Below are 26,333 nucleotides of genomic sequence, written 5' to 3'. Positions count from 1 at the left end.
GGCTTTATCCAAAAGTATGAATAATGCGCTTCTTATTAAAAAGAGCCAATGGTCATGTTACAAGCAGAAGGAATTTAACCACATAGTGTTTATATTGAGGGTGTGTGCCTGATAGAGCTTGGGAGAGAGGCTACATGTGTAGATTGGAACACGTGAACGTTTTCTCCATTGATCACTTAGAGTGACAACATGTCATGCAATACCTGGAACTGCATACCAGCCATTTCTCGTGATTGAGCTATATGGTCTTGGCTTACACTTTGCGACAACAAAAGTAGTCCTCGTTGGCAAGAGGCATTGACCACTGAAGATTCATGGGTTCCTAAATTGTGGAAAATTATGCACTTCAAGTAACTTCAAGTGTAACAGCTGGGAGGTTTTAGGTTCAAGAAGCTCTTTATTGCATGCGTTGAACATTAAAGAAGAGTGCAAAAAGAGAGATGTATGAAGGTGGATTACAAAGTCGGACATCAAGAGAACGGGCAGAAAAAAATGTTTTCATGTTGCGGCTCTGGGGAAAATGTTGTAAAATGGAAATATGCTGCAAAGTCAAAAGATTCAAAAGATAAAACTGGCCAAACAGCCTGTCACAGTACCCAAAGGCCTCTAGCATGCAACCTAGATAACCAGCTACTCAACACGTCAGCCTGAAGGCCTTGACAGATTGTCAACTGCCCTGTGCATGTCAAAGGTGAGAGTTCACATCTTGGCCACATGGAAAAGTTGGACCTAAAACAAGTGAGGCAATAAAATGTGCAAAGATGTGAATCAGTAGCTAGAAAAAAATCGAGCTGATCCTGCGAACTAATTTGTTTTACAAATGAAGCAAAAGGAACAATTTTACCCTTTAAATACTTTGCTTTTCCTGAGGAACATAAGGACATAAGCAATTTTCCATTGACAGTGATGATGCTTTATCTAGAATCAACTCGATAAATTTAACTCGATAAAACAACGGTGCAAATGCCACAAAGGTAACACCAGCACTTTTCATAATACAAGAAGTGTGTCATGGTTCACACAAATAGATCGGTAGACACCAGTATTGTCCAAATGCTAATAATGTGGTCTTCTTTTTCTCTTGCTCTCGGTGGAAGACACACACATTTTCTCTCCCTCCCTCCCTGCTGATCCCTGCTTCTGCTTTTGTCTGTATGTTTCTTAGAGCCTCGCTTTGCATATCCTCCAAACTTGTAAATTATGGATTTGGTCAGCTGGACTCTCAACGTAATTGGTCAAATGTTTTTTTTTCTACGAGAAGACAGGGTAAAGGAGACCCTCTTGTCCAGGCGGGATGTTCTTCTCTGGATACTCAATGGATTTTTGGCAGCAGTGGAAGATTATGTGCCTGACTACGATGTCGGTCGAGGACATAGAAGATGTGTACATATTTGGACTTTGATAACAGGATTTCTGCTTTTTGGAGTTGGTGGTTACCTGGCTTATCGTGTGATTCGCAAAATGTGGGCGGCTGTTCAAAGCATTCAAAAGCTGCCTGCGACGTTAGATGGAGTCTGTAGAGCGATCAACACTCAGAGTGAAATGTTAAGAGAGAAGAATCGCAAGCTGGACACGATTCTTGAACAGAATCGCAGCCTGGCAGCGGTTGGACTCAGAGGTTAAAGGATATAATCTTGGAGAAGTTGTATGCTCCAGATCTGCGGAAAGTACCAGAAATTAGGCTATTTGGATTCACAATTGAGACATACCAGTAAAACTCTAAGGTGGTTGGAAATTCACAACTGTCTGAACCACAACATTTATTGTTTTTCTAAATCTGGCGCCCCAATGTGGCCTTGGCAACTTCTGCTAACTGGCTAACGACAAAATATCTCATGGATGTTATATAAACACGACGCTCTTCCCCAGCACTTCCCTACCAGCTGTGTGCTGATAGGACTATGCAGCCGATTGATAAAACTTCCACCTCTCTTCTCAAGGACAATGGTGCTTCTATCAGTGTTGAGAATCTAATTCTTGCAAACACACTCAGACTTATATATTTTCACACCCTCAAGATTCCACCGTACCCTTGCTTCTTACTTTTACTTTTTTTGTACTGTTTCAGACTCTATTCTGCTAAGAATAGAGTCTTTCTAAAGAGGTAATAGACCTTAGATCTTTAGAAAGATTGGTTTAGAACCAGCTCTTACCAGTAAAACCCAAAGGATTATTAATGTTATCTGTATCATTGTAATATTGATCAGAGATTTTTAGATTTCTCAGAAGGATTCATAGATTTTTAGATTTCTTAGCATTTGATTTGTTTTTCTGTGTTCTTTGTGTTTGTATTGTAATTGTATGTACAGCGCTTTGAGTGTCTCATTACTGAAAAGCGCTATATAAATAAACTTACCTTACCTTACCTTACCTAATGTAATGTAACGTTGAAGCCAGGTAACCTTAATTTTGCACCTGTTAGGTAAGAAAGGTACAAAATCTCCAAAGCTTACTTTCAGACAACTGGCAGTAAAAGGTGAGATCATAGGACCATCAAGTCTCCATAACGGCTATTAGACACTATCTACATGTGAACTGGTTGTTTAGTCGGTGTGCCAGGAACCTTCTTTTTGTCATATCATCACAAATATAAACATGTAGAGTTGCTAATGGGACTTTAACTGGTACCTTGTGCTTTGGTCAGATGAGAGAGAAATTGGGTTTTTTGGCAGCAAGCACTCACTAAGTGGGTTTAATGTGAAACCAAGGACAAATCTGTGGAAAAGCACCCCATTTCCACGGTTAGGCATTAGTGAAGGACCTGTGATGCTGTGGGCCTGTTTCTCATCCGAAGGCCCTGGTAACCTTAGAATGTCATTATGACCTCCTCAAATGTGTGAGGACTTTGAATAAAACTCTTGTGGACTCTTCTAGAAAACTGAAAACTGTTTTGTCATTGGGTCTTTCAACAGGGAAATGTTACAAATTTACATTTTTTTCTCAACTGAATAAACATACTCAAAGGCTAGATATTTCCAAATATTTCTGTGTGAAATACTGTTAAAACAACAAAACACTAAATTAATGTAGAGCTTTTCATAAATATCTACCAGGTATGCAAATAAGGCTGTATATATTTTTTTAATAGATGAATGTGCTGGAAATGCCCTAGTGCTTGTACTACTATTTACCTGGAAGCATAGTGAAAAAAACACTTCAGGACAAGTAAACCATGCTTGTGTGAAATGATAGACATAATAGTGTGGGGAGAACTTTTCTCCTTGAGCCATCACTTAGTCCTAGAATAACGCATTGCAGCAAAAAATGATTAACTGTAATATTTGTTTCATGAGGACAGAGCTCATCAATTTTTTCATTTCCTTCATTTAACCAGGTTTGTTCCACTAACATCGTAAACATCTCATTGATCTCTTCTTTCTCAGTGGACCCCTGACTTGTGTCCTTTATTGATACCACAGGGTAGCATTTTTGACATTCAGAAACATATCGTGGTAATATTTTGACTTCCAGATAATGTGCGACCAAAGGCGTACCAAACAGGACATCTGTTAAGAAACCCACTTGGTTTGACAAATAGCACCCATATCATCAAAATCATTTGGAGACCCTCTGAAGGTCTTATATTGGTATTAGGAATATCAATTTTAGAATATTATGGGTCTACGTTTTACTCAATTTTGTCATCCATAAAACCCATATAGGTAAATAATGAGGGACCAATTTCTAGTCTGTGGACAATCATATCTGGGCCCATTTTCAAGCTTCCTATATTGGTGGTATGTGTCAGTTCTGGCTGAGTAATTGGTTCCCAATTTGGTTATTTAACTTTTTTAGTGATGTACATACAGTACAGACCAAACGTTTGGACACACCTTCTCATTCAAAGAGTTGTCTTTATTTTCATGACTATGAATATTGTAGCTTCACACTGAAGGCATCAAAACTATGAATTAACACATGTGGAATAATATACTGAACAAAAAAGTGTGAAACAACTGAAAATATGTCTTATATTCTAGGTTCTTCAAAGTAGCCACCTTTTGCTTTGATTACTGCTCCGCACACTCTTGGCATTCTGTTGATGAGCTTCAAGAGGTAGTCATCTGAAATGGTTTTCACTTCACAGGTGTGCCCTGTCAGGTTTAATAAGTGGGATTTCAAGCCTTATAAATGGGGTTGGGACCATCAGTTGTGTTGTGCAGGAGGTGGATACAGAACACAGCTGATAGTTCTACTGAATAGACTGTTAGAATTTGTATTATGGCAAGAAAAAAGCAGCTAAGTAAAGACAAATGAGTGGCCATCATTACTTTAAGAAATGAAGGTCAGTCAGTCCGAATAATTGGGAAAACTTTGAAAGTGTCTCCAAGTGCAGTCGCAAAAACCATCAAGCGCTACAAAGAAACTGGCTCACACGAGGACCGCCACAGGAAAGGAAGAGTCACCTCTGCTGCGGATGATAAGTTCAGCCTCAGAAATCGCAGGTTAACAGCAGCTCAGATTAGAAAACAGGTCAATGCCACACAGAGTTCTAGCAGCAGACACATCTCTAGAACAACTGTTAAGAGGAGACTGTGTGAATCAGGCCTTCATGGTAAAATAGCTGCTAGGAAACCACTGCTGAGGACAGGCAACATGCAGAAGAGACTTGTTTGGGCTAAAGAACACAATGAATGGACATTAGACCAGTGGAAATCTGTGCTTTGGTCTGATGAAACCAAGTTTGAGATCTTTGGTTCCAACCACCGTGTCTTTGTGCGGCGCAGAAGAGGTGAATGGATGGACTCTACATGCCTGGTTCCCACCGTGAAGCATGGAGGAGGAGGCGTGATGCTGTGGGGGTGCTTTGATGGTGACACTGTTGGGGATTTATTCAAAATTGAAGACATACTGAACCAGCATGGCTACCACAGCATCTTGCAGCGGCATGCTATTCCATCCGGTTTGCGTTTAGTTGGACCATCATTTATTTTTCAACAGGACAATGATCCCAAACACACCTCCAGGCTGTGTAAGGGCTATTTGACCAAGAAGGAGAGTGGTGGGGTGCTGCGCCAGATGACCTGGCCTCCAGTCACCGGACCTGAACCCAATCAAGATGGTTTGGGGTGAGCTGGACCGCAGAGTGAAGGCAAAAGGGCCAACAAGTGCTAAGCATCTCTGGGAACTCCTTCAAGACTGTTGGAAAACCATTTCAGGTGACTACCTCTTGAAGCTCATCAACAGAATGCCAAGAGTGTGTGGAGCAGTAATCAAAGCAAAAGGTGGCTACTTTGAAGAACCTAGAATATAATCCTTGGTTCCCACCGTGAAGCATGGAGGAGGAGGTGTGATGCTGTGGGGGTGCTTTGCTGGTGACACTGTTGGGGATTTATTAAAAATTGAAGACATACTGAACCAGCATTGTCATGGAGTGACATTTTTGGACTTTATGGTTTCTTTTGCTAGTCCTTAGATCTTAGGTTGTTGTGCTACCTCCAGTTCTCAGTTTCCTTTAGTTCGTGTTTATTCTTGATTCTGTTTTATCTTGGTCTGTAGTTTTCGTTTAGGTCTGTTTCACTGTTTTGTTAATCAGTCCCTTTCCTGATGTCTTAGTCTTATTAAGTTCACCTGCTCCCTCTGTCTCCCTGCATCCATGTCACACCTGTTCCCTGTTTCTTTGATTACCTGCCTTTTGTTCCCCTCTTTGTGCTCTGTGTATATTAGTAGTTCTGTTTGCTTAGTTCCTCGCTGGTTCGTTCTGTTACTACCCTGTTCCCTACCATGTCTATGCTTTGCCTATGCTTCGTTTGGAGACTATGCTACGTTTTTGCTACGTTTTTGCCTTAAGTGACCTGCAGAGTTCATGTAAGTTTTGGACTGTACTTATGATTCATCCCTGCAGTGTTTTTGTTATGTTTTGGATATTTTTTGAATAAACAAGGAAGTACTAAGATGCGGCTACCGAGCTCTTGTCTGCGCTTTGGTCCGACCCTCAGTCCTCCCCCGACAAGCATGGCTACCACAGCATCTTGCAGCGGCATGCTATTCCATCCGGTTTACGTTTAGTTGGACCATCATTTATTTTTCAACAGGACAATGACCCCAAACACACCTCCAGGCTGTGTAAGGGCTATTTGACCAAGAAGGAGAGTGATGGGGTGCTGCACCAGATGATCTGGCCTCCACAGTCACCGGACCTGAACCCAATCGAGATGGTTTGGGGTGAGCTGGACCGCAGAGTGAAGGCAAAAGGGCCAACAAGTGCTAAGCATCTCTGGGAACTCCTTCAAGACTGTTGGAAAACCATTTCTGGTGACGACCTCTTGAAGCTCATCAACAGAATGCCAAGAGTGTGTGGAGCAGTAATCAAAGCAAAAGGCGGCTACTTTGAAGAACCTAGAATATAAGACATATTTTCAGTTGTTTCACACTTTTTTGTTCAGTATATAATTCCACATGTGTTAATTCATAGTTTTGATGCCTTCAGTGTGAAGCTACAATATTCATAGTCATGAAAATAAAGAAAACTCTTTGAATGAGAAAGTGTGTCCAAACCTTTGGTCTGTACTGTAAATATTATTTTTGAGAAATAACCAAAACAAATGTTGTTCTCATAATCCTTAGCTATAACTTCAGTGCTAACCACACATGTTTTGAAGTAAATGTTTCAAAATAAATACTCAAGACATTTTAAAAATTGTTCCTGTCTTAGCACTGATGTCTCTATTTTGATTTATTATGTTTAAATCAGGAAGTGGAAGCAAAAAGAAGGCACCCATAATGGAGGCTATTGACAAAGCCCTGGTGTTGGCATGTTAGCCAGACTAGACTAGCTGTAAACAGACCAAATGGAGTAGTGTTCACATGAATTAACCATATAGAAAAATCTTAGTATGGTCAATTTCCACTATTTTCTTTCAAAATAGCACAAAGAATCCTCAAATGCTTTTTGCTCAAGCTAAATGCTCCATGTCTGATGGTAAGAAAGATAACTCTGTAACTGGAACAGCCTTCAAGCAAATAGGGCCATCACAGCCAGATCTGAACATAAAAGAGTCTAATTTGGCTGTGCTGCATCACATGCGCTGATTCTTCACATTTCACAGCCAGATGATTTCTGTATATTTTTTCTGTCTTTGATTCTATGTTCCAGACCAGTGAAAGCAACCTGTATATGGATACCAGAATTTATCAAAAGGGAACATAATCTCACCAACTATATGAAATCCTCCAAAGGTTGGATTCTAAAATCATGGAAAAAGTGAATCATTTATTTGCCTGCTTGCAAGGCATTTTGGATGGTCTAGTGAAAGTTGAGCTGGACTTCAACAAAATAAACAAGGATATTTTAAGGTTTGTTGCGTTCTGTGGTTTAGAGTGACCAACGTGCAGACAAGAGCTAGGCAGCAGCATGTTAAAGGAGTTGTCTTTCTTTATTCTAGATAAGTTCAAAAGGTTTTCCAAAAAACGTAGCAAGAACATAGAAGATAATAAACCAAAAGAAACATAAGAACCTAAAATAATCATTAACTAAAGTAAACTCAGAAACTAGAGGGAATAGAAGAAACACCAAAACCTAATAATTAACAAAGATCCCATAAAGAAACCCTGACCATAAAAAAACAAAACCTAAACCACAGAAACGGAACCAGGACGAGACGGAACATAGAAAATAAATTAGTAAACAAAAGCGCAAGTGAACGAATCTCAAAACATGAATAAACACAGATATACTAAATGGGAAACTAAACTAGAAACTACAAGGAAGACAAGGGAACTAGAATAACAACAAATATAATAATAATACAAAGTAATAAGAAAGTAACCATAAGGAAAACTTAAGAATGAACAAAACTAACAGGGAGCAAAAGGAAATAAACATGACTACCAAAACCTCAAACTAAATAAACGATTGTTGTGGTCTTGTCTTTTCCAAAATGTTGCTTCACGACAAGGTTGTTTTAACCATAAAATGTTTTTTGTGCAACCTGTACTATGTAGTGCAGGAGGGGAATCTACAATTAAAACCTTTAACAAATATCTACATACACTATATAAGGAGACACATTACCTAGATATCAGGAGTTTCATTAATTATTGGGTATAATTGTCAGATGGGAATGTCTAGTTATGATAACATTCAGGGAAAAGACTTTGTCCCAGAGATTAAAGTGTGGTGAGCAATGTGCAGATAATCGCTCGAACAAATGTAAACTACCTTTGCAAATACTGGTTGAAGCTGGGTGGTCTTCTACAGTAAAACAAGACATGTGGTCTGAAAGGCCACTCAGGGAGGAAGAGGCCATAACTCTAAAACCAACATAAAAAAACAAAGATCTTCATTTTTGCAGACATATCCTTGGTCGGGTGAAACGTATTTTGATGTGTTTGAACATAATGACAGCTGTTACATTTAGGGAGAAGCTTGTGATCCTAAGAACACCATTGCAACTGTCAAGTACAGGAGGGACAGCATGATGTGAGGGTGTTTTGCTGCAGGGGCTGGTGCACTTCTAAAAAATAGATGGCATCATGAGAGAAGAACATTGTGTGGGAATATTGAAGCAAAATCTCAACACATCTAGCAGGAAGTTTAAGTTTAGGCACAAATGGGTCTTCCAAATGGACAATGAGTCACAGCATACCAACAGTTTAGATGCAAAGTGGCTTAAGGACAGCAGAGTCAAGGAGCTCTGATCTTGTGGGGAGAACTGAAAAGGTGTGTGTGAGCAAAGGGGGCTTCAAACCTGACTCAGTTACAGATGTTCTGTATGGAGGAATGGGACACAATTTTAGGAAACTGTGAGAAGCTTGTGGAAGGAAATCTGGAAGGTCTCCAAGTTACACTTTAAAAGGCATTTCAACCAGATACTAATGAAATGCATATAAACGTCTGGAATTTAAGTTTAAAAAATTCTCAAAAAGAGAGAAAAAACAGATTTTTTTAATACAATGGTTGTTAAAATTTTCAACTGTACATTTTAAAGCACAGTGTAAATAACATGCTTCATGTCCTAGTCTTCAATGTTTTAGTCAATCCCTTTTCTGTTATCCTTCCATGCAGGGCCAAATATTTTCGGGGGAAGAAGCTGAACGGAGAATATGAGATCCGAGTTGAGCAGGTACAGTATATTTCATTTATACTGTTTCATTGATCTTTATTAGCATTTGACCAGAATGTTGAGAACAGTGGCAATATGTTCTGTGCATATTCAGTAGTCATTTCGTGTTCATCCATTTGAAGTATTTTCATCAAATGATTTATTATTATGGAAACAATAATTTGTAAAAAAAAAAAAAAAAAAAGACGTTCTTCCCAGGTATTTGACAGCAAGATTATTGCTACTCTTGAAGTGTTCCTACATGGTGTTTGCGTTTAGGTCAAAAGGTTCAGTTATGGTCTCATCTGACCAGAGCACCTACTTCCACATGTTTGCTGTGTTCTTTTCTGTAAACAAAATGTTGTATGTCTTTTTTTTTTGTGCCATTCTTCCATAATGGTCAGATTTCTAAAGTTCACAACTAATAGTGGTCCTGTTGACAGATTCTTCCACCTATTTTCGATCTCAGCAGCTTCTCCAGAGTTACCAAGGGCATCTTGTTTGCTTATTTGATTAATTCCCCTTTTTGTTATATTTTGACAAAAATGTTTAATATGTATGAATACTTTTGCTTTTTGCTGTATTTGATTTTATAAGCCTTTTAAAGTACCTGCTAGATTGACTCCCAAATGAGAATGTCTCCCTGATTCTCAAACTTGAGATCACCTCGACTGTTGTCTTCTGCAGCTACTGATAAGTACTCCACCTAAATCAACTTTATATTATACTTTTAATTGCGAATATGGTTATTTATATATTTCATTTCTGCTAGTTTCTAAGGGCTTCTGGTCCTTATGAAGAACTGTTGCTGCAAAGTATTTATTAGTGCCCTGGAATATCCTACTTTTTTAAGACAGTCAGAGTCAAAGTGATCCTTGCTCAGATATTGACCTAGTTCTCTAAAGAACATGCTGTTAAAAATCCATCTGAAGAAAAAGTATTTCAAACTGAATCCACAGAAACATATTTATATGTCTAGACTTGCAGCATTGACGGTGTCAACAGCATTAGATTTACCCCAGAAAACCTTTAGGTTACCCATGTGTAAACCACTGTTGAGACTGAAGCTGTCTTTGAAATGCACTGGTGGGTGTTTATGGGGGAAAAAAAAGGAACCACACAAAGCTGGACCGGTGTTCTTTTTAATAGACTGTATGCTCAGCTCTCCACTGTTGTGGTCACATCTTTTTGCCTGGGATGGTTTGAGAGACTTCTTTGTGAAATGTGACTCGTCTTTCTTTGAATATCCATAGAGCCATGGATAATAAAGTCAGTGAAAATTTAACAGATTTATTCAGGTAAGTAAAGTTGATAGTTTGGGGACCAAACAAGTGCTCCAGTACCCAGCAGACACTGACCTACTTAGATCCTGTTGGACCCAATGCACTTTCCCTAAAGCTCTCTGCATTGTGAATAAAAGGTCAATTTGCTAATTGCCATCAGCAGTCAGAAATTTCATTGACTGTGGCTTTCGCTGAGCTTTAGGAAGTCTGTGTGAAATCAAGTGACATGCAACATGACAACCAAAGCTTTTGCACTCTCTCCTCTCTTAAATTCCACTCTATCTCCAGCTGGTCTCTTTTTACCATGGTCAGCACCCATACAGAGCCAAACTGCAGCTCAAAGCTGTTTAAGCCACCCCACAAAGCTGTTTTTTCTCATCTTCTCATGTCTTTACACCTTGTTATTATCCCATATATTTCTTGCACAGATTGACATTTGATTCAGAAATCATATGCTCTACCATCTGTCGTGTTAATAATGTGTGGTAAGCTCCCCGAAGCAGCCCCACATCGTTATCAGACTTTTCTAGTTTGCTTGCTGTCTTTTAAGGAATGGTCTCCATGCCAAAGCACAGACTTACACACACAGCATGTTAGGCTGCAGATACAGGGGTTGGACAATGAAACTGAAACACCTGGTTTTAGACCACAATAATTTATTAGTATGGTGTAGGGCCTCCTTTTGTGGCCAATACAGCATCAATTCGTCTTGGGAATGACATATACAAGTCCTGCACAGTGGTCAGAGGGATTTTAAGCCATTCTTCTTGCAGGATAGTGACCAGGTCACTACGTGATACTGGTGGAGGAAAACGTTTCCTGACTCGCTCCTCCAAAACACCCCAAAGTGGCTCAATAATATTTAGATCTGGTGACTGTGCAGGCCATGGGAGATGTTCAACTTCAAACTTCACTTTCACGTTCATCAAACCAATCTTTCACCAGTCTTGCTGTGTGTATTGGTGCATTGTCATCCTGATACGGCACCGCCTTCAGGATACAATGTTTGAACCATTGGATGCACATGGTCCTCAAGAATGGTTCGGTAGTCCTTGGCCCATCTAGTACAAGTATTGGGCCAAGGGAATGCCATGATATGGCAGCCCAAACCATCACTGATCCACCCCCATGCTTCACTCTGGGCATGCAACAGTCTGGGTGGTACGCTTCTTTGGGGCTTCTCCACACCGTAACTCTCCCGGATGTGGGGAAAACAGTAAAGGTGGACTCATCAGAGAACAATACATGTTTCACAATCTCCACACCCCAAGATTTGCGCTCCTTGCACCATTGAAACCGACGTTTGGCATTGGCATGAGTGACCAAAGGTTTGGCTATAGCAGCCCGGCCGTGTATATTGACCCTGTGGAGCTCCCGACAGACAGTTCTGGTGGAAACAGGAGAGTTGAGGTGCACATTTAATTCTGCCGTGATTTGGGCAGCCGTGGTTTTATGTTTTTTGGATACAATCCAGGTTAGCACCCGAACATCCCTTTCAGACAGCTTCCTCTTGCGTCCACAGTTAATCCTGTTGGATGTGGTTCGTCCTTCTTGGTGGTATGCTGACATTACCCTGGATACCGTGGCTCTTGATACATCACAAAGACTTGCTGTCTTGGTCACAGATGCGCCAGCAAGACGTGCACCAACAATTTGTCCTCTTTTGAACTCTGGTATGTCAACCATAATGTTGTGTGCATTTCAATATTTTGAGCAAAACTGTGCTCTTACCCTGCTAATTGAACCTTCACACTCTGCTCTTACTGGTGCAATGTGCAATCAATGAAGACTGGCTACCAGGCTGGTCCAATTTAGCCATGAAACCTCCCACACTAAAATGACAGCTGTTTCAGTTTCCTTGTCCAACCCCTGTAGGTGTAATGCAAACCTATTTTATAAAGAAATAAAAAAGATAATCTTGATTTTGTCACCATACCTGACCGTTTCCCTTTTTGCACAACCTACTTTGAAGTCCCAGTTATAAATAAATATAAATATATTTATATATAAAGACTACCTGACAAACAGACCACAGTTTGTGAGACTGAAGGGTTGTGAGTCTAACCAGGTAGTCAGCAGCACAGGAGCACCACAGGGGACGGTACTCTCACCATTCCTTTTCACTCTGTACACCTCAGACTTCCAGTACAAGACAGACTCCTGTCATCTGCAGAAATACTCGGATGATTCTGCAGTCGTGGGGTGGATCAGAGATGGACAAGAAGCTGAGTACAGGATGGTGGTGGACCGCTTTGTGGCATGGTGTGGAAACAATCATCTTATGTTGAACGTGACTAAAACAAAGGAGATGATTGTAGATTTTAAGAGAAACAGGAATAAGTCAAACACTATTTCTATCACGGGAGAAGAAGTGGAGGTGGTGGAGGAGTATAAATACCTCGGTGTTCACCTGGACAACAGACTAGAGTGGAGATGCAACTGTGAAGCCATCTACAAGAAGGGACAGAGCAGACTGTACTTCTTGAGGAAGCTTAGGTCCTTTGGTGTTTGCAGCAAGATGCTGCAGATCTTCTATAAGTCTGTTGTGGAAAGTGTGATCTCTTCTGCCATCATCTGCTGGGGAAGCAGCATCAGAACCAGGGACTTAAAAAAGCTCAACAAGCTGATAAAGAAGGCTGGCTCTGTTCTGGGGACTCCTCTGGAACCTCTGGAGATCATTGTGGAAAGACGGATTCTTCATAAAATGAAGAACATTATGGAGAACTCTGAGCATCCTCTTCATGAGACTGTCCTACAACAACAGAGTGTCTTCAGTCAGAGGCTTCTTCAGATCTGCTGTAAGACGGAGCGCTACAGGAGATCCTTCCTGCCCACAGCCATCAGCATCTACAACGACTCTTTGAAGAAACCTGCATAATATGAGCTACAACAACATTTAATTTCCCTTTGGGATTAATAAAGTATTTTTGAATTTGAATTGAACTGAAATATAAATGGAATCTCTTTTTGACCAATAAACAGCTGGTTTTTGCAGCACAGGCAATGGCTTTTTTAAGTAGTTACTCAGATAAAAAGTTGTCCAAAAGTTTTCCATTTCTATCAGATTGTGAAGACATCTCTTATTCACAGTTCCCTTCAACAGATTCAACAGATTTTCTGCAAAAACATTAATTTTACCCTCAGGAAATCATTATTTTTTGTGATTTGGATGTATGCTTGGACTGTGATGCTGAAAACAAAATCTCAGTTTATTTTCTGCTCTCTAGCCTTTGGGTCTATAATTGAATGTTGTTTGGAACGGTCCATTTTTGGTTTACCCTAAAAAAAAATCCAGTTCCATCTTGAAGAAAAGTAACCTCAGATCATGATGCTGCCATCACCATGTTTCACTGTCTGTATGGTGTTTTTTCAAAGATGTGCTATGTTGTTTTTTTTTTGTAAACACATCTTTTGAAATTGTGCCTATGTTTCAGCTTGGCTATATCCAACCATAACACATTCTGTTTTATTTGAAGTAAATGGCTTCTGCCTTACACCCTTCCTTCTTAGCCTACACAAATGGAGAACACAACAGGTGCTTGACAGAAATTAGTGCCTCCTTGACAGGATTACATCTTGTCTTTTCATCAGTTTTTTAGAACTGTCTGATTTTTGTAATGTCACAAAAATCACAAAAATGTCACAGTTGTTCAGTTTGAAATTTATGAAATCTCTGAAACCAAAAACAGGATAATTTCAATGCTTTTTCTGGCATTAGGGACCGCCTTTGGTAGAAGCAAGCATAAAAACCTCAACATATGGACTGGTCAAACCTGAAGTGAAATATTTCAACACAGATACAGATTCAATTACTGTTTGGGATTTATGAAACCTTTATTGTATTCGTAGAAACAAAAAACATTGCAAAAATCTTGTCTTGTCTCATTGTTGTGAACCAAATGTTGAACATTGTTTCATCTCGTAAGCTAGTCATCTTTCTTAGTTTTTCTTATATACATAACTATATTTTTCATCATTGTTACTTACACTTTTAGCAATCCTTCTTGATCTCTAACATTTTCTGTTTGTATTTTGAGCCCCAAACCCAGCTGGAACAAGGGGCACCTCTGTTGTTTAGGCTCTTGTTGGGCAACATCTGCTCAGCAGCTGTGTGACTTCAGTATTATCGACGCTTGTTTTGGTTGCAGCCATGCCAGCTCCCAGGCAGTGGGCTGGATGTTATCAGTAGCCCTTTTTTTTTGGCTAGTGTTCACCTCTGACATAAGGCATCTGTGCAAAGTGAGCACATAACAGATTATTTAGATTGTTACTAGTTGCAGATATTTGATTTATTCACTTGCCGTCATGGCCTTGTTCTGTTGGACTTGGCAATTATGTTAAATTATATAAGTTAGAAAATTGAATATTCACAGTACTTGGCAAAGATTAAGCAATACAAATAAGGTCGATGTGAGTAGGTTACTGTAGTTCTAACTCTGTAGTTGCATTAGTGTGCAATTTAGCCCAGTTTATTTAGAAATTACAGAAATTGCAGATCTAGTAAAATATATAGTCTGCCAAGCTGCAACTGTGTGCTACCCATTTGTTAAATCATTCTAATGTATTCCATACAGAAAACTCCTTTTATTTTGTCCAATTTTCTTCTGTTGCTTATTCGGAGATACAAAAAATATCTGGACTTCATTGTTAATTTTCATCATCATCATGTTATCATGATTTTTTGTTTTACAATCTGAAAAGTGTGTCATGCATTTTTATTTAGCACTAACACTGATGTAAGGCCTATTTGACCTTAATAGTAACTAAATTATCAATGCTCCTGTTGTTAAGACAGGGCTTTGAAATCATATTACATGTATTTCTGTACAGTCATTGCTGTTCCACCATCAAAATATTTAAATGCTATCAATTTGCCAGATAGTTCATAGTCTGACCACTAAAACTTTTTTTTTTTCTGTAATATTCTTGGTATGAGTGGAAAATGAGTCAACAGGCACATTGGCTGCATTAAGGGTGGAAGCAGTTTGAGGCCAATTTGTGACAATAGTCTACAGGAGGTTAAAAATCTCCATTTTGGTCATTGTTTTTAAAAATTTGTCACCAAAAAGTCAGTTTATAGGTGGGAAGTGAAAAATAGGTTTTGCAAAAATATCCGTCTTACTGCGGACGGGGTCTTCAGCAGTTTTATATATCTGTTTTTACCTACAAATTTAATAGCCAGCGATGCTCTGGAAAGCGGTGTCAATTGCTGATGTATATGGTGCCAAATCTCTGTGTAGTAGGCTATGTAAAATCACAAAGCAGGGTTTGCATATGCCAAGGGCAAATATTACTCGGAGGTCAATGACTTTCTGCAAAGTCAGTAGCTAAGGACCTCCAGATTTCAAGGAGCCTTCAGATAGTGTGAAGAAAACTTCATGGCATGGGTTTTCAAGGGCTGATGAGCTACGTCCAAGCCTTACATTAGCAAGTACAATTCAGTGGACTGGATGAAATGGTGTAAACCACACCCCCACTGGACTCTAGAGCAGTGGAGACTTGCTCTATGAAGTGACAAATCTAAAGCTGGGCGATATGGACAAAAGAAATATCACAATATATATTTCTGTACTAAACGGTTTTGATAATTGTCACAAGCCTAGTTTCCTTTTTTGTTTTATTTTGTGGCACTAGTGGCCTTTATTTTGTAAGTTGACCAACAGAAAATGGGGTGGAGAGAGAGGGGAAGACATGCAGCAGGGGTCAAAGGGCTGGGAGTCAATCAAGTGACAGCTGCGATGAACTGTAGCCTCTGTACCTAGGTCGCACGCTTCACCTCTGCGTCACCTCCATGCCCAGCAAGCCTAGTTTCTAAGAAACTATATATCTTCTGGTGTTATTGCAAAATACAGTGACAGAGTGACAGCCAATGTACAAACTGTACAAAAAAAAAGTAGTTTAGCAGCTAACAATGCTAAAGTTAACATTTGCTTCATACTTCTACATCGGTGCTAAATTAAAGTGTTATTTCATAGTTCTTTAATGAGCCTAGACTACATTCGATCACTATAGAATTTAAAAGCCTCCCTTTATCATTGTTATTTCTTGTTTCTCGATTAACTTGTCATAGTTTTAGGTAAACTTCTAACGCCCCATGCAGGAAATCAACAGGAGACTCGAAACAGTTTTAAAGGGTTTATTGAAATATTCTGGCCCAGGTAGACTTCAGGTTTCCAACAGCAATATTCTGGTCCAGGAAGAAAATAGTGAAGGTAAATAAGAGGCTTACTTGTGCAGGTGCAGGGACTCTGCTTTAGGAGAGGGTTTTGAGAGATTACCAAGGTACTGCTAGCTTTCAGGTAACTTTGCATCAGAGGGCGGACAGGGCTTGTAACAGAGGAGCCGATGAAACCATTTGGTTTGTTCCGACCAGCTTAGAAGGAATCCGACAATCCGATTGCTGTTCAGGAAGGCCGGTTAGGCTGAGGTGGGAGGTAACCTTTGGGAGGAGAAAATGCAACAAGGAGTTTGCTGGGAGCAAAACAGCAAGAGCAAATGTTCAGTCATGGAGGCTAGAGGTACCACGAAGGAAGACATGGTTGGCTGATCAGCAACCAGCTCCTCCTAAGCTCCTGCTGATGAAGTCTAATGAGATGCAGCTGCGCTGCATAGATGGCTCAACCCCACCCTCGCGAAACCTGCAGCTTCAGAAGAACATAAAAAAAAAACAACAATACAGAACATGGGGCAGATCTCTGACAAAACTATTGAAATTGTTGTTGTTTTTTGTCCAGCATTAGACAAATAATCCCTCTCATTCTAGCAATCTGTTGGACGACTATAAGTTTGGCATTTGCCAGGAGAACACTTCCCTGTCTGCACTGTGCCAAGTTCAGTGCAGAGGGGATTTTAGTATGAGGCTCTTTTTCAGGGGTTGGGCGCAATCCTTAAGTTATAGAGAAATTACCTCCTAATACTTCAGCATACCATGACATTTCAGACAATTTCATGCCCCCACCTTTCTAGAAGCAGTTTGGGGAAAGCCCCTTCCTGTTCCACCCTGACTGTCCACCAGTTAACAAAGCAAGGTCTATAAAGATATACAGTACAGACCAAAAGTTTGGACACACCTTCTCATTCAAAGAGTTTTCTTTATTTTCATGACTATGAATATTGTAGCTTCACACTGAAGGCATCAAAACTATGAATTAACACATGTGGAACTATATACTGAACAAAAAAGTGTGAAACAACTGAAAATATGTCTTATATTCTAGGTTCTTCAAAGTAGCCACCTTTTGCTTTGATTACTGCTCCGCACACTCTTGGCATTCTGTTGATGAGCTTCAAGAGGTAGTCACCTGAAATGGTTTTCCAACAGTCTTGAAGGAGTTCCCAGAGATGCTTAGCACTTGTTGGCCCTTTTGCCTTCACTGTGCGGTCCAGCTCACCCCAAACCATCTTGATTGGGTTCAGGTCCGGTGACTGCGGAGGCTAGGTCATCTGGCGCAGCACCCCATCACTCTCCTTCTTGGTCAAATAGCCCTTACACAGCCTGGAGGTGTGTTTGGGGTCATTGTCCTGTTGAAAAATAAATGATGGTCCAACTAAACGCAAACCGGATGGAATAGCATGCCGCTGCAAGATGCTGTGGTAGCCATGCTGGTTCAGTATGCCTTCAATTTTGAATAAATCCCCAACAGTGTCACCAGCAAAGCACCCCCACAGCATCACGCCTCCTCCTCCATGCTTCACGGTGGGAACCAGGCATGTAGAGTCCATCCGTTCACCTCTTCTGCGCCGCACAAAGACACGGTGGTTGGAACCAAAGATCTCAAACTTGGACTCATCAGACCAAAGCACAGATTTCCACTGGTCTAATGTCCATTCCTTGTGTTCTTTAGCCCAAACAAGTCTCTTCTGCTTGTTGCCTGTCCTCAGCAGTGGTTTCCTAGCAGCTATTTTACCATGAAGGCCTGATTCACACAGTCTCCTCTTAACAGTTGTTCTAGAGATGTGTCTGCTGCTAGAACTCTGTGTGGCATTGACCTGTTCTCTAATCTGAGCTGCTGTTAACCTGCGATTTCTGAGGCTGGTGACTCGGATGAACTTATCGTCCGCAGCAGAGGTGACTCTTGGTCTTTCTTTCTTGGGGCGGTCCTCATGTGAGCCAGTTTCTTTGTAGCGCTTGATGGTTTTTGCGACTGCACTTGGGGACACTTTCAAAGTTTTCCCAATTGTTCGGATTGACTGACCTTCATTTCTTAAAGTAATGATGGCCACTCGTTTTTCTTTACTTAGCTGCTTTTTTCTTGCCATAATACAAATTCTAACAGTCTATTCAGTAGGACTATCAGCTGTGTACTGTATCCACCTCCTGCACAAGACAACTGATGGTCCCAGCCCCATTTATACGGCTTGAAATCCCACTTAAGCCCGACAGGGCACACCTGTGAAGTGAAAACCATTTCAGGTGACTACCTCTTGAAGCTCATCAACAGAATGCCAAGAGTGTGTGGAGCAGTAATCAAAGTAAAAGGTGGCTACTTTGAAGAATCTAGAATATGAGACATATTTTCAGTTGTTTCACACTTTTTTGTTCGGTATATAATTCCACATGTGTTAATTCATAGTTTTGATGCCTTCAGTGTGAAGCTATAATATTCATAGTCATGAAAATAAAGAAAACTCTTTGAATGAGAAGGTGTGTCCAAACCTTTGGTCTGTACTGTAGATGTCTGTTCGGTGTGGAATAACTTGATCGGTCTGCAGAGATCTTTGGCAGAACAAATTTGGTGTGAATTAAAATGAAAACTTCAAACCAGGCCTTGTAAAAACAGCAGTGTCTGGCCTCACAAATGCGCTTCTTAGAGAATGGTAAAACATTTAGGTATTGCTGTCTGGGTTCTCATCTGTGACTGCCTACCAGAATTACTTAAATAAGAAGTACAAACCTTTATCCCGGAATTAAATAAATGCTACATGCTCATAACCCCAAAGTCAAAACTCAATTCTTATTAGCAGTTGATCCAGAAGTCGTTCTAAATTCACTGTGGATGGAGCTCAGCACATGAGAAGAATCAGGTCTGAAAGCATCTCTTCGATGTATAACTTCCTGTTTTTCTTTCCCAGGGCAAGAGCTTCTCCAAGACAAGTGTCTGAATGAGTAACTTGATGGTATCCATGGTGCTGAGAAAAACCTCTTGTCCTGGCTTCTGGGCCTTCTGGGCACCAACCACTTCATCTATTACTGCCCAATGACAATAGTTGTTAACACTCTTCTCATCCTTAATCAGCCAATCAGAGAAGCCATAAAGTTGCCCACTCTCTTCTTTTATTTTGTTGCAGCCAAAGTCAGCGTTGTTCTCCATGTTTTGGATGGGATTTGTTAAGAAGGAAGAATTTACTTGGATGTGCAAATTTTCTTGGGAGTGTCTGTATATATTCAGACACTACATAGTCTTCTTCTTGGCAAACCATGAACAGCTGAGCACAGAAATGTTTCTCTCAGCGAAGAGTAGGAGTTTGGATGCCAGTGTGTGACACTGAATCTGAGTTGCATTGTTATCCTTGTTGAATACTATTATGGTATTTCCTTATCCCCATGTGGTCCCTCTGCAAAAATGAATAAAAGAAGTAGGAATTTATCTGTAAATAATTTTTTTCTGTGGAAAAAAATATTTACATTTGCTAATTTTTTTCCCCACTAGTGTTTAAATGGGCAACTGCACAGGATGCTTGTGTAGCGTAATAGGGGGGAAAAGAATCATGGCAATAACACTTTTTATATGGAATAAAGACTGACACAGGTGGAACAACGCTGTCTTAATATATCAAATACCAATTAAAATATAGAGATGTGTAGAATGGAACAGATTAGACTTGCTGTCAGGAGTCAAAAGGAACTAAGTTAAGTGAAAGATCAGTTTAAAGATTTGATTCCATCTTCATTTATGTTATGTTCAGAAGCACCATGCAGTGGCCCCCTCTCTGCTGTTTTTGGCCCTGTCTGGCACCTATGTTTTAATGCACTACAGACACTCTGGGACATTGGGGTTGGGTTGGGGGAGATTTTCCAGTCTACCAGTGGGGTCTTTTGCACAACAGCCACAACTCCAATTTTAATGCATTTTAGACATTCTCATCTGCATTCATCACAACACTTCACATTACCAAAGACACAAAGCCATGGAGGGGGGAGCTGTGCTTGGAGAGCATGACGTAGTCCCCTGGATCCCACTGCAGAGCCTATGCTGGTTCAGCAAGGAGTGGGGGTGTGGGGATGGCCTGGGGGTCTCTAACGGTGCCATAAGGGGGCCCAGCAGGGGGCTGCCCGCTTTTGTAGGTTGTTATCTGTGTGGGTCCTTGGGCCACCTCCTGGAGTGGTGCCCCGTAAGGTGTGTTGGGCTGGTTGGGGGGGTGGGGGTGCATTGGGCTCTGGTGGGCATCCTTCCTTCTATGCCTCTCAATGACTGTCCCCCTTGGGTAAAATACAATGGTCTCCTTGGTCCCTCTGGTTTCTGCTGTAGTGAGCTGGTGCCTGCCTGGCATGTTGGTGTGGGCCCTGGGCCACTGGGAGGACCGGTTCCTGGGCTTGGTTTGTGCAGCTGGGGCTGGCGTTGGTGCAATGCATCCTCTCTGTGTCTCTTTGGCATAGGGGCTGCTGCTCCCGTGCCTTGCTGGCCACCTAGCTTTGTGCAGGGTGTATGGCTGCCCTGGGGTGATGGTTTATGTCTTTCTGGGACTGCTGCTGCCTGTTTGTTCTCGCCACTCTTACAAATGTACACTTCCAGGTGACAAACCCGCACTCACATACACCATTTAACACAAAAACACTGGTTTCTACACATTTGCTCACCCACCTACACACACACACACACACACACACACACACACACACACACACACACACACACACACACACACGCACACACACCCATGCACCAACATACAACTACTCTCAAGGGTTGAAGGTCATATAAAGGCTTCGGCCCTCAACGCAACTGTACCCTGGTCCGAGTCCAGGCAATGACGACCTGTGCTGCATATCTTTCTCCTCCCTCACCCACTTTCCTGTCTAAAAAAATGAAGAAAAAAAAAATCACAAAATAAATGCCAATAGTGCTGGAAAACAAATAATTTTAAAATCAGGTTACTATACCATCCAGTAATACTTTTCATCTGTTAATAAAAACAGTGCCATGCTCATTCTTAATTTGCCTTTGGAACACAAAATAAGAGTGACTTGTTGAAATCAAGGCTATTCACCGTTTGGAAACAAACTTTAGCTGCACTTGTTGGCGTCATGGCTACTAGGCTTTAGAAGGCAAAGCAAGTAGCACTTGTTCATGTCATGGCCTCATGTGTTGGACAAGGAAGGGAAGAAAGTGGATGTGGGGAAGCTCATTTGCCCCCATCACCTCATACTGTTGATTACTGGATTGATTAAAAATACTCATGATTACCTTTTTGGCATAGAAAGGTTGACAGTGAAAGTGGTGGCCCAGAAATCTCTTGTAGGGATCATAACCACCTGAAAGAATCAGTTTAGCACCAACAGGGTGGTAGGGAGTTCAAACAGGTCTGGCATGATATTCTAGCGTGTTGCTTCATCCTGATGTAGTCCGGACCATTGGGACAGCTTGTGAACAGGGTCTAAGCAACATATTAATGAGAGAAACTGAGTCCCTGGATAACTCTAGGGTTACATAGGCAAAACGCACACCTTTGTCAACATGCTTGCATATCCAATTGACATGAATTGACTTGAACAGCTTTCAGATTTTATGTTGACCCAATGACAAATTTCAAAAGTTCTTCCCTATGCTTCTTGCAAACGTTTCCAGTACAAACCAGCTACAAAAGGTTTCTCCCTCATGCATTTAGCTATTTATTTATCAAGGCAGTCCAGGGCTTCATCCATCAAGGCTACAGTTGTAAATCTATTTCTTTGAACAGTTGAGTGCCAAATACCGTTAGCCATGTGCGGTGCATGTGCATGTGTGCAGAAGCTCACTCCAAAAAAGCAAAATCTGTTTTTCAGAATCCCCCAGTGACTGTGGGAAAGGTTTAAAAAAAAAAAGAAAAAGACACATTCTAAAAAGTTATCTAATATCTGTGGATGACTTCTAAAAAGACACCATTCTGTACCATATGTGGATGGAACAGGATTCTTTATTTTTTGTGAAGCCATTTCAGATGTCATGCTCACTGGCAAAGTACTGTTGTATGACATTAACAGCAAAGCAGAGAAATTGACTGAACTCTTTGCTCTGGTTTTGACATTTTTATGGATAATAATTTCACTTGATTATTTATCTGTTCAGTAATATTTTATGATTGCACACAGTGGTATTCATAGGCAGTAAGTGACTGAGTTCAGTCCAACATTTACTCAGACTTCTAGCTCTCACTTTTAAATTAAATGCAGCTGTGCGCTTTGGTGTTCTGTTGGGTAGTTGACCATGACCTGTCCAACTAAATTTTTGTTTTTCCACACATGGTTAGCAGGCTACTTGTTTAGGGTCCATTTAAAGCAGCATGTTTTGTGTCATGTGTCAGGCTTTGAAGGAATGTGAAGTATAACAAACAGCAGCTATTCCTGTCCGAGGTCAACCTGCTGCCGTTTAGCATACCTCCAGGAGATTCTATACCTGGTGCAGAGGAATGTTTAAAGGAATGCTGCCTGACCCTGACTATGTTTTGTCAGGAAGCATAACAACTGTATGGTCATGCTGATTCAGATAGATTGAAGCTATTCTCTGAAAAACAAAAGCCTTCCAACTGCATTCAAAAAACAGCAGAGTTGAACCAAAGTTCAACTCACATTGTGTGAAAAGCCAGAACAAAGGGAGTTTTAAAAGTGATTTCAAAATGGTCATAAAAGTGATCTGTCTCATAACTAATAACAACTTCTTCCACAGTTTGGGTGCCATGACAGCTAATGCCCAGTGCCTTATCAGAAAAAAACGTATTCATTAGAGCTCATGTGTCAATCAGGTGAGGTTTTAAGCACACATGATGCAGCCAATCCACACTTTGCTAGCTGCATCAACTACATTTGAAATTAAGCACCTTACATGCCAGGGCTGATGATGAGATCATTTCATTGTAGCTAAAAGCAAAGGTCCGGAGGTTTCCCTTTTCACAGTGAGGTAATAAAATCTGAAGTGTTTTATGGCTGACTACTACTAACCTAAAAGAACAAGAAAAGTAAGTTCCAAATTGCTCATATTTTATGTATATATTGCAAAGCTTTATCTGAAGGACAGTGCAGAGTGATCAAGGAGGTTCTGGGATTCTGCTTTGTGGAATAATAAAACAAAAGTAAGACCTTCTGGACCTATGGATCCACAGTGTGTCTGGAGAAGGAAGAATAAAGGATATGCTGAAAAGAACACCCTGCAAACAGTGAAGCATGGTTGTGGCTCAATGATGCTGTGTGGCTGCTTTTGTTCCTCTGGCACTGGAAAGATGCAGCGTGCGAGGGGCAAGATGAAGTCGATCTTGCATCAGGAAATTCCGGGAGAAAATGTCTTTCTGTCTGTAGGGAAGCTGTAGCTTCCTTCATCGAGTCATCATTGGACCTTCAAACAGGAAAATGATCTTAAATCCACCTAGGTTCAAAGTCCAACTGGATGAAGTCCTAAACGTACTAGAGTGGCCATCATAGCTGGAGAGACTCTATTTAAAATCAAATAAAATTGCAACTCAAGAATATTAATGAACTGTTAGTTTTTGTGATTTAGGAGTGGGCTAAAATTCCTCAGCTGGTGTCTGGGAAGGAATCACGTTTGTAGCAGGTCATGGCACCAAAACTCTGCTCTACTAATTACTAAAGATGCTGGTCCTGAAGAGGTTGAATCATTTTGAATCACTACTACTACGTTATTGATAAAGCACTTTAAAACAACCACAGCTGCAACAAAGTGCTGCACAACTAAAATAAAGGAACATTTAAAACATGAAACAAGGAAAATGAACAAGATGAACAACACTAAAATCAATAAAACCATAAAAACAGAAGTAAAAAGTAAAAGTCTCATCCTTAACCAACCATGATGTGTTCCCCCTTATCAACTCCAGTTAGAAGCCTAATAGCTGCATTCTGGACCAACTGGGGATGTTTCATGGAGAAAACATTGAGATGTTTCCTCCCTGAATTGGAAGATGAAATCATTAAAGTGGTGTTTTGTGTTTTGTGTTTGGAGAACCATTTGTAATGTTAATTGTGTTGAGCTACTTTAATCTTTTTTGTTGTAGATGTTTGTTGCAAACAGCTGCTAGTTTGTACATTTTTCTAGTAAATTTAATTTGGGGGGGGGGGGGTAATGAATAATTTTAAGTGCACATCTTATCTGTATTTTGCATGTGTAGGAGAAAAAAGCTTTGCTATCCTCAACGTAGAGAGCATTTTTGTAGTACAGATGAGATTAGCTTAGCTATCTGTCTCAGTTGAGAGAAATTTTACTGGATATCAGCACTGAGTTGCTTCTTAAATGTGAAGTCAATATTCCCAATCACTTTGTAACAGGCCCCTCCTTGAACCGTCACCTTAACGTGGTGGAGGGGTTTGAGTGCTCAAATGATCCTAGAGGCTATGTTGTCTGGGGCCTAAATGTCCCTGGTAGGGTCTCCCATGGCAAACAGGCTCTAGGTGATGGGTCAGACAAAGAATGGTTCATGAACCCCTCATAAAGAACAAAATATCGAGGCACGTGACGTCGCCCGGTACGGCGGAGCCGGGGTCCCACCCTGGAGCCAGGCCTGGGGTCGGGACTCGTCGGAGAGCGCCTAGTGGCCGGGTTGCTCCTCGCGGGACCCGGCCGGGCCAAGCCCGAACGAGAGATGCGAGGCCATCCCCCAGTGGGCCCACCACCTGCAGGGGGAACCGTGAGGGACCGGTGCAAAGAGGATTGGGTGGCGGACGAAGGTGGAGACCTCAGCGGCCCGATCCCCGGATGCTTAGGCTGGCTCTAGGGACGTGGAATGTCACCTCGCTGGGGGGGAAGGAGCCTGAGCTTGTGTGGGAGGTCGAGAGATATCGACTAGAAATAGTCGGGCTCGCCTCCACGCACAGCGTGGGCTCTGGAACCCATTTCCTTGGACTCTCTTCTACTCTGGAGTGGCCCACGGGGAGAGGCTGGTGTGGGTTTGCTTGTTGTCCCCCAGCTCAGCCGTCTTGTGTTGGGGTTTACCCCAGTGGATGAGAGGGTCGTATCCCTGCGCCTTCGGGTTGGGGAGAAGTCTCTGACTATCATTTCAGCCTACGGGCCGAGTGGCAGTGCAGAGTACCCGGCCTTCTTGGCGTCCCTGTCGGGGGTGCTGGATAGTGCCCCTCCCGGGGACTCCATTATTCTGCTGGGGGACTTCAACGCCCACGTGGGGAACGACAGTGACACCTGGAGAGGCGTGATCGGGAGGAATGGCCTCCCCGATCTGAATCCGAGTGGTGTTTTGTTATTGGACTTCTGTGCTAGTCACGAATTGTCCATAACGAACACCATGTTCAAACATAAGGGTGTCCATCAGTGCACTTGGCACCAGGACACCCTAGGCAGGAGGTCGATGATCGACTTTGTTGTCGTATCATCAGACCTTCGGCCGCATGTTTTGGACACTCGGGTGAAGAGAGGGGCTGAGCTGTCCACTGATCATCACCTGGTGGTGAGTTGGATCCGCTGGAGGAGGAGAAAGCCAGACAGACTTGGCAGGCCCAAGCGCATAGTGAGGGTCTGCTGGGAACGCCTGGCGGAGCTCTCGGCCAGGGATGTATTCAACTCCCACCTCCAGGAGAGCTTCGACCAGATCCCGGGGGATGTTGGACACATAGAGTCTGAGTGGACCATGTTCTCCACATCTATTGTCGATGCTGCTGCCCATAGCTGCGGCCGTAAGGTCTGCGGTGCCTGTCGTGGCGGCAATCCCAGAACCCGGTGGTGGACACCGGCAGTAAGGGATGCTGTTAAGCTGAAGAAGGAGTCCTATCGGCTGTGGTTGGCTTGTGGGACTCCTGAGACGGCTGACGGGTACCATGAGGCCAAGCGTGCTGCGGCCCGGGCTGTGG

The 26,333-nt window shown here is 41.6% G+C and overlaps 1 protein-coding gene across 2 annotated transcripts in view; it reads left to right on the top strand.

Annotated features, from left to right (window-relative positions):
• The window catches only part of syn3 (synapsin III), a 164,901-nt gene that overhangs the window by 29,964 nt on the left and 108,604 nt on the right, over positions 1–26,333 (top strand). For both annotated transcript variants that reach the window (XM_047389546.1, XM_047389547.1), the window contains exon 3: positions 9,008–9,065. In XM_047389546.1, coding sequence (XP_047245502.1) covers positions 9,008–9,065 — 58 coding nt within the window. The remainder of the gene's footprint in view (positions 1–9,007; positions 9,066–26,333) is intronic.

The sequence above is a fragment of the Girardinichthys multiradiatus genome, chromosome 17 (genome assembly GCF_021462225.1).
Source record: "Girardinichthys multiradiatus isolate DD_20200921_A chromosome 17, DD_fGirMul_XY1, whole genome shotgun sequence".
Lineage (NCBI taxonomy): Eukaryota > Metazoa > Chordata > Actinopteri > Cyprinodontiformes > Goodeidae > Girardinichthys > Girardinichthys multiradiatus.
Note: the sequence above shows the minus strand (reverse complement) of the source record. Positions and strands in the feature narration are given on the sequence as shown.